Source organism: Mustelus asterias, unplaced genomic scaffold (genome assembly GCF_964213995.1).
Source record: "Mustelus asterias unplaced genomic scaffold, sMusAst1.hap1.1 HAP1_SCAFFOLD_122, whole genome shotgun sequence".
Classification (NCBI taxonomy): Eukaryota; Metazoa; Chordata; class Chondrichthyes; order Carcharhiniformes; family Triakidae; genus Mustelus; species Mustelus asterias.
Genome location: NW_027590160.1, coordinates 1040590 through 1054155, shown reverse-complemented (window position 1 = coordinate 1054155; position 13566 = coordinate 1040590). Strand labels below are relative to the sequence as shown.

Here is a 13566-nt window from a genome sequence, read left to right as displayed (position 1 = left end):
AGGTGGAGAAGGTCGTCAAGAAGGTATACGGCATGCTTACCTTCATCGGCTGGGGCATTGAGTTTAAAAATTGGCAAGTCATGTTGCAGCTTTATAGAACCTTAGTTAGGCCGCACGTGGAATATAGTGTTCAATTCTGGTCGCCACACTACCAGAAGGATGTGGAGGCTTTGGAGAGAGTCCAGAAAAGATTTACCAGGATGTTGCCTGGTATGGAGGGCATTAGCTATGAGGAGAGGTTGGGAAACTTGGTTTGTTCTCACTTGAGCTATGGAGGTTGAGGGGAGACCTGATAGAAGTCTACAAGATTATGAGAGGCATGGAAAGAGTGGATAGTCAGAAGCTTTTTCCCAGGGTGGAAGAGTCAATTACTGGGGGGAATAGGTTTAAGGTGCGAGGGGTAAAGTTTAAAAGAGATGTACGAGGCAGATGTTTTACACAGAGAGTGGTGGGTGCCTGGTATTCATTGCCGGGGGAGGTAGTGGAAGCAGATACGGTCTTGACTTTTAAGCGGCAAGTACATGAATGAGATGGGAATAGAGGGATATGGTCCCTGGAAGGGTAGTGGGTTTTAGTTAAGTCGGGCAGTATGGTCGGTGCAGGCTTGGAGGGCCGAAGGGCCTGTTCCTGTGCTGCAATTTTCTTTGTTCTTAGTACACAGGGCCAATTTATCTTTCTAGAGGTGAGTGTGTCTGAGAGGTATGCAACTGGAAAACATTTTCCATTCACCTCCTGCATTGCTGCAGTATAAATAGATGTTGTTCTCACTCTGCCAGCAGGGCTGTGGGATTAATTGGACAGATCTTAAAGACAGCCCGACTGGGCAGGATGAGCCAAATGGTTTCCATCTGTGATGTATCGTTCCATAAAACAGAATATTCAGCATCAGGAGAAAGAAAGTGAAAGAAACCTGTCTCTGTGGGATTTACCCAGCCAGTGTGAGCACCTTCAGGAGAGCAGAGAGACGAGAGGAAACCAGTGGGAAAAGTTTTAAAAACTCGGGGTATTCCCACAGGAGAGCACTGGTTTAAATCAATTTTAGAAATAGAGAATGGCAGCGCACAAATTCCGAGGAATGCATTTTTAAAAATTAATTGATCTTAATTGCACAAGATAATTTTCTATTATTGTCTTTGATTGACAATGACGCCGTTAATTCCCAGGTGCCCCTGCGGGTGTGAACGTGTCCTATTCATTCCACAGGAGCCTATTGCGCAGGCGCGGTGCTATATCTGGAGCGTGCGCAGTGTCACTTTGCCCAGAGCCCTATGAATGCGGGAGATGCTTTTTTCAGCAGGTGAGTCGGTGGGGCTGCGGGAGAAATGGAGCCGGGAGTCGTGGGGTAGGGAGGGAGCTATGACTTCACAAACATCCGCTGTAGGCCGCACGGCCCGAATAAGACCCTGCAGGTCCCGGGTTTACAGCTCCCAGGCTTTTATCTCGGGAACAGGCCCCGGTTATCGGCCGCCATCTTGTTTCAGCGGGGAAGGAGAGCGCATGCGCTGCTGTCGGTGGCGGGTCACAATGGGCGTGGTTTCAGGGGCTGGTTCAGAACCTCTGTCTTCAGAGGGACAATAGAATCATAGAAACCCTACAGCACAGAAAGAGGCCATTCGGCCCATCGAGTCTGCACCGACCATAATCCCACCCAGGCCCTACCCCCATAGCCCTACATATTTTACCCGCTAATCCCTCTAATCTACGCATCCCAGGACACTAAGGGGCAATTTTTTTAGCATAGCAATCAACCTAACCCACATATCTTTGGACTGTGGGAGTAAACCGGAGCACCCTGAGGAAACCCACGCAGAGAGGGGCGGGTCGGGATGGTGACCTCCTCGTGAACCTGCTCCTGGGCCTGGCGAAGCGCGCCATTTACCGGTCCAGGCAGCGGGCGATCGAGGGGGCCGTCCATCCTGACTGTCTGCCCCTCTACTGCGGCTACGTTCGCGGCCAGGTGTCCCTGGAGAGGGAACATGCGGTGTCTACAGGCACGGTTGACGCCTTCTGCCCCCGTTGGGCACCGCAGGGGTTGGGGTGCGTTATCGACCCGAATAATCACACTATGATTTGATGTTTTTAAGTTTCCTTTGTACTTTGATTTTTGTTCGGGCTGTTCCCCCTCCTTTTGGGGAGCTGCCCCTTTTACTTTGTCCTGATTTAACTTGAGTTTGTTTATTTGGTTTGACCTTAAAAGAGGCCAACATCTGTGGGTAAAAACTTTCTTTTCTCCCCCTTTCCATTTCTTTTCTCATTCTGGGGTAAATTGGGGACTTGCAGCAACTGAAGGGAATGAAGTGAATCCAGTCGGTATGTTCCACACATTGTTAGTCCAGTCAGATAGACATATATCTGTCTGGCCGCCTGCATGGAGATTTCCAGCTCTGTCTGTCCAGGACAGGAAGCAGTGAGCATGGATCTATCAATCAGCCTCAATCAGCACCTTCAGGAGAATTGGGAGGGTGAATATTAGATACAGCAGAGTGAGAATGGAGGGAGAGTGTGTGGGATGGAGATTTACAGCTCTTGCGTTGTAATATGAAGCTGTAGCGATGTTATACATTTCCAGTCATAAAGTCATTACAGCACAGAAGGAATCCATTTGGTAACTCGAGTCCATGCTGACTCTCTGTATAACATTCCAGTCCCATTCCCACTCTATATCCCATTCTCCTGCAAGTTTATTTCCTTCAAGTGCCCATCCACTTTCATTTTTAAATAGAATCCATAGATATGGATGGAGATTTACAGCTTTTTGGGACTGAAATAGGAAAGAATGTTCCAGAGAAACTAGAATTGTCTGCTCTGAATTTCTATCCTGTACTGACACTGATGACTTTTGTAAACTCATTTTACAGGATATTAAAAGAGGAATCACAGACTGAAAACTCAAACGTCACGTCTAGATCTGACAGAGTCATACTCCTTGGGAACTGAATATCATCGGACTTTGAATCCAGAAGGACAAATGATTGTCCGGTCTGTCGATTTGAAATGTCAGTGTGACTGGAAAAGCATCAACACACTGTCACACTCGAGTGAGAGTGTTCCAATGCACTGACGAAAGAGCTTTAACCAGTTACACAGTCTGAATAAATATCACACCATTCACAGCGGGGAGAGACTGTACCTGTGTTGTGTGTGGACGAGGCTTCAACTGATTGTCCACCCAAGAGAGAGGCAAGGACACCTGCACCATGGAGAAACCATGGAAATGTGCAGACTGTGGCAAGAGATACAGATACCCATTTCAGCTGGAAGCTCATCGGCTCATCCACACTGGGCAGCGGCCGTTCATCTGCTCTCAGTGTGGGAAGGGATTCACTCAGTCATCCAGCCTGCAGAGACACCAGCGAGTTCACACTGGGGAGAGGCCATTCACGTGTTCTCAGTGTGGGGAGGGATTCACTCAATCTTCCGACCTGCTGGTCCATGAGCGCATTCACACTGGGGAGAGGCCGTTCACCTGCTCTCAGTGTGGGAAGGGATTCATTCGGTCTTCCGACCTGCGGAAACACCAGCGAGTTCACACTGGAGAGAGGCCCTTTACCTGCTCTCGATGTGGGGAGGGATTCACTCAGTCATCCCACCTGCAGAGACACCAGCGAGTTCACACTGGGGAGAGGCCATTCACCTGCTCTGTGTGTGGGAAGGGATTCTGTGATTCATCCAGCCTGCTGACACACCAGCGAGTTCACACTGGGGAGAGGCCATTCACCTGCTCTCAATGTGGGAAGGGATTCACTGGGTCCTCCCGCCTGCAGATACACCAGCGAGTTCACACTGGGGAGAGGCCGTTCACCTGCTCTCAGTGTGGGAAGGGTTTCTGTGATTCATCCAGCCTGGTGACACACCAGCGAGTTCACATTGGGGAGAAACCGTTCACCTGCTCTCAGTGTGGGAAGGGATTCACTCGGTTATCCAACCTGCGAATACACCAGCGAGTTTACACTGGGGAGAGACCGTTCAGCTGCTCTGTGTGAGAAGATATTCAGTCTTTCATCCCATCTGTTGAGACACCACCAAGTTCACGAGTGATTCCAGGGTTTGGATTCTGCTGTTATTGTTTCTGCTCTTAATTACACCCAGGACTACATTTTGTTCATTCTCACAGTTGGTCAATGGGGAGGGTCGGAGAGTTTCTTTCTGCTGGACTGGTCGGTCTCATGGCTTTGCCTCCAGTGGGCTGATGCTCTTTGAGTCTTGTTGCGAATACCTGGTTTCAAATTTCACAAGGATCACAGAGTGACAGGGTGTTAGGAAGTTAAGAGATAGTCACTATTTCTGTTTGAAACCCCCCAATGCCCATCCAATTTCCTTTGTAATTGTTTATTGTCTCCACTTCCTCCTCCCTCGTAGGCAGCGAGTTCCAGATCATTACCATTCACTGCATCAAATTTTCTTCCTCACATCCCCCGCTGCATCTCTGATCCAAAACCTTAAATCTGTGTCCCTCCTCATCCTTGTCCCATCAGCTAATGGGAACAGCTTTTCTTTGTCCACCTTATCTAAACCTGTCAGAATCTTGTCCACCTCTATCAAATCTCCCCTCAACCTCCTTTGCTCCAAGGGGAACAACCCCAGCCTGACATTGACAATAAAGAACAAACTAACAGAATATGTTGATACCTGAAATCAAATGGGAATGTTTAATTTCTGTTTTAAAGATATTGTGAATATATTGTCCTGGAGAACAAAGAAATTGGAATAGCTCACTGTGGGTGAGGTTGAATGGAATATATCAATGTGGAATCCTGGTTCATTCCAGTGAAAGTCTGGAATGTGTCGATGGGATGAATAAGTTGATCACTTTCTCTGGGAGATATTTACATCCTTGTCCATTGTTCGAGGGGGTTCAGGACAACCTGGGACTAAAAGACTAATATATCAGAATAGGTTAATTTAGAGTGAATATATTCAAGAAGAATCACTAAGTACCTGGAGTTACAAAGGTACTGTTTGCATAGAAATACATATAACCATTGTTAGTGAATTTAAACATGTATTTTTGATAACATATATTCTGTATTAAAATCATACACCTTGGCTAATGACACTCTAAGGCATGATGGTATATAGCTATGTAAGAAGAACCACATTCTTTGAAAACAATACAGCTACTGAGTTAAGCAAAAAAAAACTCATCAGTGTTGGCTCCAGACAGTACAAGCTTCCCAGACAATTGAATGAATAAGAGCATACCGTTTCCCGATAAAGAATTGCTCGGACACAGTGGAAAAGCACTTTTGAATTTATAGACCTATGTATTCTCATGCTGCCAGAGAGTGACATGTTATTGGCCAAGGTAAATAATCTAGACGAATAATGATTGGTTGATGTCTGGCTGGGTGAGCAAAGTGGGTGGGGAAATGATTTTTGAAAGTTGTATAATTGTAATATTGGAAGCAATGGAATTTAGAATAGTTTGGCTTCCCCAAATTATTCTCTGACGCCCCTGGACCAGGCCTGGGCAATAAAGCACGTATTCAACAGAATTACTGTCTCTGTGAGGGCTTTGGCTCACAGGGCTTCGGCGAAGGCGAGGAAGGTTGTTTGTTTTTCTTCTGTTACACCCCCTTTTTTGTTTTATCTCCCAAAAACTAAAAAGGACATGACTGGTATGAGTGGGAGGCCAGTATACTGCATTCGGTGTGGGATGTGGGAGTTCCTGGAGACAACTTGCCTCCCGGAAGTCCATATCTGTGCCAGATGCGTGGAACTGCAACTCCTGAAGGATCGTGTAAGGGAGCTGGAGCTGAGGCTCGATGAACTCAGTTTAGTTAGGGCAAATGAGAGATTAATAGATAAAAGTTATAGTCAGGTAGTGACACCAGGGTCTCGGAAGGAAGACACGTGGGTCACAGTTAGGAGGGGTAATAGTCAGAAGGGTGATGTGCCAGAAAGTACCCCAGTGGCAGTCTCCCATAAAAGAAAGGGATGGGCAACAGATGGGAGAAGGGAAGGGAGTGAGCAGTCTGTGGAGGGATCCCCTGTGGTTGTCCCCCTCCAAAATAGGTATATTGTTTTGGATTCTGTGGAGGGGGATGACCCTCCAGGGGTAAGCCACGAGGACCAGATCGCCTCCACGGAGACAGGCTCAAGGGTCCGGAAGGGAAAGAAGCGATTTAGGAGAGCGATAGTTGTGGGGGACGCAATGGTTAGAGGCACGGACAGGCGGTTCTGTGGGAGTGAACGAGAATCCAGGATGGTAGTCTGCCTCCCTGGTGCCGGGGCACTGGATGTCTCCGAGAGGGGAGGAAGCATATTTAAAAAGGAAGGTAGTCAAACGGATGTGATTATACACATTGGTGAAAATGATGTCAGTAGGAAGAGCAGGGGGGTCATACGAGAGAAATTCAGGGAGTTGGGTGCTAGGCTAAAAAGTAAGGCCTCCAGGGTAGCAATCTCTGGACTGCTCCCGGTGTCTAGTGCAAGTGAGGCTCGGAACAGGGAGATTCTACAGTTGAACGCGTGGCTAAAGGACTGGTGCAAGAGGGAGGGTTTTTAATTCATAGATAACTGGGAAATCTTCAAGTCAGGATGGCAACTGTACAGAAAGGATGGGTTACACCTGAACTGGAAGGGAGCAAATATCCTGGCTGGGAGTTTTGCGAGAGTGTTTCGGCAGGATTTAAACTAGTGTGGCAGCGGGGTGGGGAACAAAACAGTAGGTCAGTAAATACTGAGGCTGGGGTTGAGCTGGGGGCCAGGGCAAGGCTAGCTAAGAAGAGGAGCACTCTGGAGGAGGATGACCTGAGTGGGCCTGGAGGTCTGGAGTGCATCTGCTTCAATGCAAGGAGCGTAACGGGTAAAACAGATGAACTTAGGGCCTTAATGCTTATGCGGAATTTGGATGTGGTTGCGGTGACGGAAACTTGGTTAAAAGAAGGACAGGACTGGCAGCTGAATATTCCGGGGTATAAGTGTTTTAGGCGAGACAGAGGAGGGGCTAAAAAAGGTGGGGGAGTAGCGATATTAGTTAAGGAGCATGTTACCGTGGTGCAGAGGGTAGACAACTTGGAGGGGTCATGTACTGAGTCGCTGTGGGTGGAACTCAGAAACAGGAAGGGTGCAGTCACTATGCTGGGGGTGTACTACAGACCACCTCTCGGCCCACGGGAAGTGTCAGGAGATTCTGGATAGGTGCAGAAAAAATAGGGTTGTTGTAGTGGGGGACTTTAATTTCCCTGGCACAGACTGGAAAGTGCTTAGAGCTGGGGGTCCGGACGAGGAGGAATTTGTAAAATGCGTACTGGAAGGTTCTTTGGAACAGTATGTAGATAGCCCGACTAGAGAGGGGGCTATACTGGACCTAGTTCTGGGAAATGAGCCCGGTCAGGTCGTCAAAGTTTCGGTAGGGGAACATGTGGCAAATAGTGACCACAACTCTGTTAACTTTAGGATAGTAATGGACAAGGATGAGTGCTGTCCTACGGGCAGGGTGCTCAATTGGGGGAAGGCTGACTATAGCCGGATTAGGCAGGAATTGGTGGATGTTGATTGGGAGAGGATGTTCGAGGGTAAGTCCGCGTCTGGCATGTGGGAGTCTTTTAAGGAACTATTGATAAGGCTGCAGGATAGGCATGTGCCTGTAAAAAGGAAAGATAGGAAAGGTAGGATTCGAGAGCCGTGGATAACCAGGGAAATTGAGGATCTGATTAAAATGAAAAGGGAGGCGTACGTTAAGTCGAGGCAACAGAAAACAGATGGAGCTCTGGAGGAATACAGAGAGAGTAGGAAAGAACTCAAACGGGGAGTTAGAAGGGCAAAAAGAGGTCACGAGATGTTCTTGGCAGGCAGGATTAAGGAGAATCCTAAGGCATTCTACTCATACGTTAGGAACAAAAGAGTTGTCAGGGAGAAAATCGGACCTCTCAGGGACAAAGGAGGGGAATTATGCTTCGAACCCAAGGGAATAGGGGAGATCCTAAATGAATACTTTGCATCAGTATTCACGAAGGAAAGGGGCGTGTTAACCGGGAGTGTCTCGGAGGGAGGTGTTGACCCGTTAGAGAAAATCTCCATTACAAGAGAGGAAGTGTTAGGTTTTTTAGGGAACATTAAAACTGACAAAGCCCCAGGGCCTGATGGCATCTATCCTCGACTGCTCAGGGAGACGAGAGATGAAATTGCTGGGCCTCTGACGGAAATCTTTGTCGCTTCTTTGGACACGGGTGAGGTCCCTAAGGATTGGAGGATAGCGAATGTGGTCCCGTTGTTTAAGAAGGGTAGCAGGGATAACCCAGGAAATTATAGGCCGGTGAGCTTGACGTCCGTGCTAGGGAAGTTGTTGGAGAGGATTCTTAGAGACAGGATGTATGTGCATTTAGAACGGAACAATCTCATTAGTGACAGACAGCATGGTTTTGTAAGAGGGAGGTCGTGCCTTACAAATTTGGTGGAATTTTTTGAGGAAGTGACAAAAACGGTTGATGAAGGAAGGGCCGTGGATGTCGTCTATATGGATTTCAGGAAGGCATTTGACAAAGTCCCACATGGCAGGTTGGTTAAGAAGGTTAAGGCTCATGGGATACAAGGAGAAGTGGCTAGATGGGTGGAGAACTGGCTTGGCCATAGGAGACAGAGGGTAGTGGTGGAAGGGTCTTTTTCCGGCTGGAGGTCTGTGACCAGTGGTGTTCCACAGGGCTCTGTACTGGGACCTCTGCTATTTGTGATATATATAAATGATTTGGAAGAAGGTGTAACTGGTGTAATCAGCAAGTTTGCGGATGACACGAAGATGGCTGGACTTGCGGATAGCGAAGAGCATTGTCGGGCAATACAGCAGGATATAGATAGGCTGGAAAATTGGGCAGACAGGTGGCAGATGGAGTTTAATCCGGATAAATGCGAAGTGATGCATTTTGGAAGAAAGAATGTAGGGAGGAGTTATACAATAAATGGCAGAGTCATCAGGAGTATAGAAACACAGAGGGACCCAGGTGTGCAAGTCCACAAATCCTTGAAGGTGGCAACACAGGTGGAGAAGGTGGTGAAGAAGGCATATGGTATGCTTGCCTTTATAGGACGAGGTATAGAGTATAAAAGCTGGAGCCTGATGATGCAGCTGTATAGAACGCTGGTTAGGCCACATTTGGAGTACTGCGTCCAGTTCTGGTCGCCGCACTACCAGAAGGACGTGGAGGCGTTAGAGAGAGTGCAGAGAAGGTTTACCAGGATATTGCCTGGTATGGAGGGTCTTAGCTATGAGGAGAGATTGGGTAAACTGGGGTTGTTCTCCCTGGAAAGACGGAGAATGAGGGGAGATCTAATAGAGGTGTACAAGATTATGAAGGGGATAGATAGGGTGAACGGTGGGAAGCTTTTTCCCAGATCAGAAGTGACGTTCACGAGGGGTCACGGGCTCAAGGTGAGAGGGGTGAAGTATAACTCAGATATTAGAGGGATGTTTTTTACACAGAGGGTGGTGGGGGCCTGGAATGCGCTGCCAAGTAGGGTGGTGGAGGCAGGCACGCTGACATCGTTTAAGACTTACCTGGATAGTCACATGAGCAGCCTGGGAATGGAGGGATACAAACGATTGGTCTAGTTGGACCAAGGAGCGGCACAGGCTTGGAGGGCCGAAGGGCCTGTTTCCTGTGCTGTACTGTTCTTTGTTCTTTGTGAGGTCTTTGTATGAGCTGAGTTGTAAATCAGTGAAAGCCAGCATAATACTTGGTCTCTGAAACGTTTCTACATCCATGAACTTTGTTTTAAAGAAATCCACATTTGAAAGCCCGGCCACGACATGAAATATCAGCACCATAACAAGAGGAGATAAGAAAGACAGACACTCACTTTGATCTTTTCATCAGCACATCTGAGAGTTAAGAATGTGTGACATGATGTTCGGACACTGGAGTGAGTGTGCAGATGTGATTTGTTACATGTGAAAAATAGCAAGCCTAAATTCATGGTGAGATGGAGTGAAGAGCGGGTCCCAAACACACACAGCTACTTGAGACACAGCAGGAGATGAAATGGCTAATGTGGCCAGGGCATTGAGACAACATTCTGACACCATCAAGGCACTGACACACACTCCAGAGAAACTGAGTTCAAAACAATCAGGATCCAATTAAACACAATGCACATGCTCACAAAGTGAGGAAAATTACAGTAAAATGGATCATATAATGGATTGGGACAATTAAGGGCTTGGGAGAAATAATACTGAGTAAGGACTGTCCACAAGTTGGATAGGGGTAAAGAGCGCTGGAGAATCTTTTACATCTTTTATGGACTAGTAACCCAGAACTGACAGCGCTCCTTCAGGAGTAGGAAAGGTCGAGTAGATGTGACCCCAGGCGGGACAGGAACAGAACTGGAAAATAACGGAGTGGAATTGAAATTGTCTAAATGACTGAACTAACAATGTGTGGAATGTACAGACTGGGGAACAATGGGTGGGGGCGGGGCTCCCGGGACCGTGCGCCTGAACCCGGAGACGTCACCGCGGAGCAGAGTGATTGCTTTTGGGTGATTGAGGCAGGGCTCCATTGTGCCGTCACAATGACTCAGAGGGGCGTTCCCAGCACACACTGTCCCATTGGCAGCAATATCACTGGTTGCAGAAGCCGCACACTGCGGATTGGACACCAGCTCAGCGCGGCTGGCGGTCAGAGCCCCGCCCACCCCCACGCGGGCTCGGGTTCCGCCCCCTCATTGTCCACATGCGGCATATTGACCAATGGTTGCCAGGAGGACCGGATGGGCGATGGTCCTCCAGCCAATCAGAGTCCGGGCCTTGTGTCAATGGCCGCGCGGAGCTTCGTCCATTGTTGCTGCTGCTCCTCTCCCTCTGAATGAAGATTAAGCTTCAGACAGACTCAGCCTTCCTCCTGTCTCCTACATCTGTGAGTAAAACACTTTCTTTTCTCCCCCTTTCCATTTCTTTTCTCATTTTGCGCTTCAATTTTTAACTTCTGGGTCACCACTCGCTGCCTAAGTAAAGATTCTCCTCACATTCTTTATGTATCTGTAACCAGGTAATACAGTGTATTACACACACCATCAGTCTGCTCATTTATATCCAAATGTAAAACTGTAACGTGACTGTCAGCTTGAAGATTTTCAGCTCTCTGTGCCCACAACAGGAAGAAGTCTCACAACACCAGATTAAAGTCCAACAGGTTTATTCATTTATTTATTTCTTTGTACTTTTCCAATTCAATCAAATCAAATCCAATTTAGAGTCTCAACAAGTTGAGACATTTCAGATCCAGGCTGACAAGACAGGGCGGGAGACCAAAACCACCCAGTCCTGGGCCCGATCTACATGAGCCAAGCTGATTGGAGAAGGGGGAGGATCCTCCTCCAAGACTTGAGCTCATTTGCATCTTAGCCAAAAGGCCGAGATGCCGCTTTTAAAAATTGCTTCATATGAAACATATGAAGCCTCAGCGTAACCCAATGACCCCAACCAAGTGCAGGCGATCCATACTACACTTGATCTTAGCCAAAAGGCCGAGAAGCGATTTGGTAGCACAAAGCCATCGTCACAATGCCACATTTGGTAGAACAGGAAACTTGAGAAACTCGGCATCACCACCAGCAGCAATCAAGCCTCCCCCGGTACCACAGTAGAAAACAGTACCACTGCAGGGAAGTCCATTGTCAACTTGTCGGACACACTTCAACCAGATGAAATCGAAGTTCTCAATTTCTGCCCCACCACCAAAATAGACCCCATCAGTCTCGCAGCAGACACAGAGGAATTCATCAGGCGAATGAGGCTGCGGGAGTTCTTCCACAAACCCCAAGAGGCCAACAGCGAACATAATGAGATAGTCAATGAACTGGAACAGCCGATAGAGAGATCCACGGTACAGCAACCGAAGAGGAAAGAGTCGAATTGGACTCCTCCGGAAGGCCGCTGCCCTCGACTTGACATGTATGCCCAAGCCGTCAGGAGGTGCGTCAATGCCAGATTCATCAGTCACACTCACAAGACAGCCCCGAACATCACCCAAGCACAACGCAACACCATCTGCGCTCTCAAGATCAAGCGCACCATTGTCATCAAACCAGCAGACAAAGGAGGGGCAATCATCATGCTGAACAGAACGAATTACTGCAAAGTGTCCTGACAACTGAACAATGAGGAAAACTACAGACAGTTACCTGCAGATCCGACCAAAGAACACACCCGTCAACTCAACAGACAGATCAAGACATTTGATCCGGACCTTCAGAGCACCCTCCGTGCTCTCATCCCACGTACTCCCCGCGTTGGAGATCTCTACTACCTCCCGAAGATACACAAGGCAAACACACCTGGCCGTCCCATCGTATCGGGCAATGGGACCCTGTGCGAGAAACTCTCCGGCTACGTCGAGGGCATCCTGAAACCCATTGTACAAAGAACCCCAGCTTCTGTCGTGACACTACGGACTTCCTTCAGAAACAGCACACATGGAGCAGTTGAACCAGCAGCACTCCTCATCACAATGGATGTCTCGGCACTCTACACCAGCATCCCCCACGACGATGGCATTGGTGCAACTGCCTCAGTACTCAACGCCAACAACTGCCAATCTCCAGATGCAATTTTACAATCATCCACTTCATCCTGACCACAATGTCTTCACCTTCAACAACCAGTTCTTTATCCAGACACACGGAATAGCCTTGGGGACCAAATTCACACCTCAATATGCCAACATCTTCATGCACAGGTTCGAACAAGACTTCTTCACTGCACATGACCTTCAGTCGAAGCTGTACACTAGATACATCGATGACATTTTCTTCCTTTGGACTTATGGTGAACAATCACTGAAACAACGATATGATGACATCAACAAGTTCCATCCCACCTTCAGACTCACCATGGGCTACTCTCCGGAATCGGTTGCATTCTTGGGCACACACATTTTCATCAAGGACGGTCACCTCAGCACCTCACTGTACCGCAAGCCCACGGATAATCTCACGATGCTCCACTTCTCCAGCTTCCACCCTAAACACGTTAAAGAAGCCATCCCCTACGGACAAGCCCTCCGTATACACAGGATCTGCTCAGATGAGGAGGATCGCAACAGACACCTCCAGACGCTGAAAGATGCCCTCATAAGAACAGGATGTGGCGCTCAACTCATCGATCGACAGTTCCGATGCGCCACGGCGAAAAACGGACCTCCTCAGAAGACAAACACTGGACAGGAGGACAGAGTACCCTTTGTTGTCCAGTACTTCCCCGGAGCGAAGAAGCTACGACATCTTCTCCGGAGCCTTCAACATGTCATTGATGAAGACCAACATCTCGCCAAGGCCATCCCCACACCCCCACTACTTGGCTTCAAACAACCGCACAACCTCAAAAAGACTATTGTCTGCAACAAACTACCCAGCCTTCAGGAGAACAGTGACCATGACACCACACAACCCTGCCACAGCAACCTCTGCAAGACGTGCCGGATCATCGACACAGATGCTATCATCTCACGTGAGAACACCATCCACCAGGTACACGGTACATACACTTGCAACTCGGCCAACGTTGTCTACCTGATACGCTGCAGGAAAGGATGTCCCGAGGCATGGTACATTGGGGAGACCATGCAG

At 48.3% G+C, this 13566-nt stretch overlaps 1 protein-coding gene and 1 pseudogene across 1 annotated transcript; one reads left to right on the top strand and one right to left on the bottom strand.

The window, feature by feature from the left end:
• The first annotated feature begins 2967 nt into the window (after positions 1 to 2967).
• On the top strand, positions 2968 to 4014 carry LOC144484647 (uncharacterized). Its single transcript, XM_078203118.1, has one exon. It carries the CDS (start codon positions 3198 to 3200, stop codon positions 3981 to 3983), a length of 786 nt encoding a protein of 261 aa, XP_078059244.1. The 5' UTR covers positions 2968 to 3197; the 3' UTR covers positions 3984 to 4014.
• A 7257-nt stretch (positions 4015 to 11271) lies between these two features.
• On the bottom strand, positions 11272 to 11478 carry LOC144484677 (U2 spliceosomal RNA; annotated as a pseudogene).
• Positions 11479 to 13566: the final 2088 nt, after the last annotated feature.

Bases quoted from the DNA above. Each gene is read 5' to 3' on its own strand.
- LOC144484647 (XM_078203118.1), top strand. From the start codon at position 3,198: ATGGAGAAACCATGGAAATGTGCAGACTGTGGCAAGAGATACAGATAC.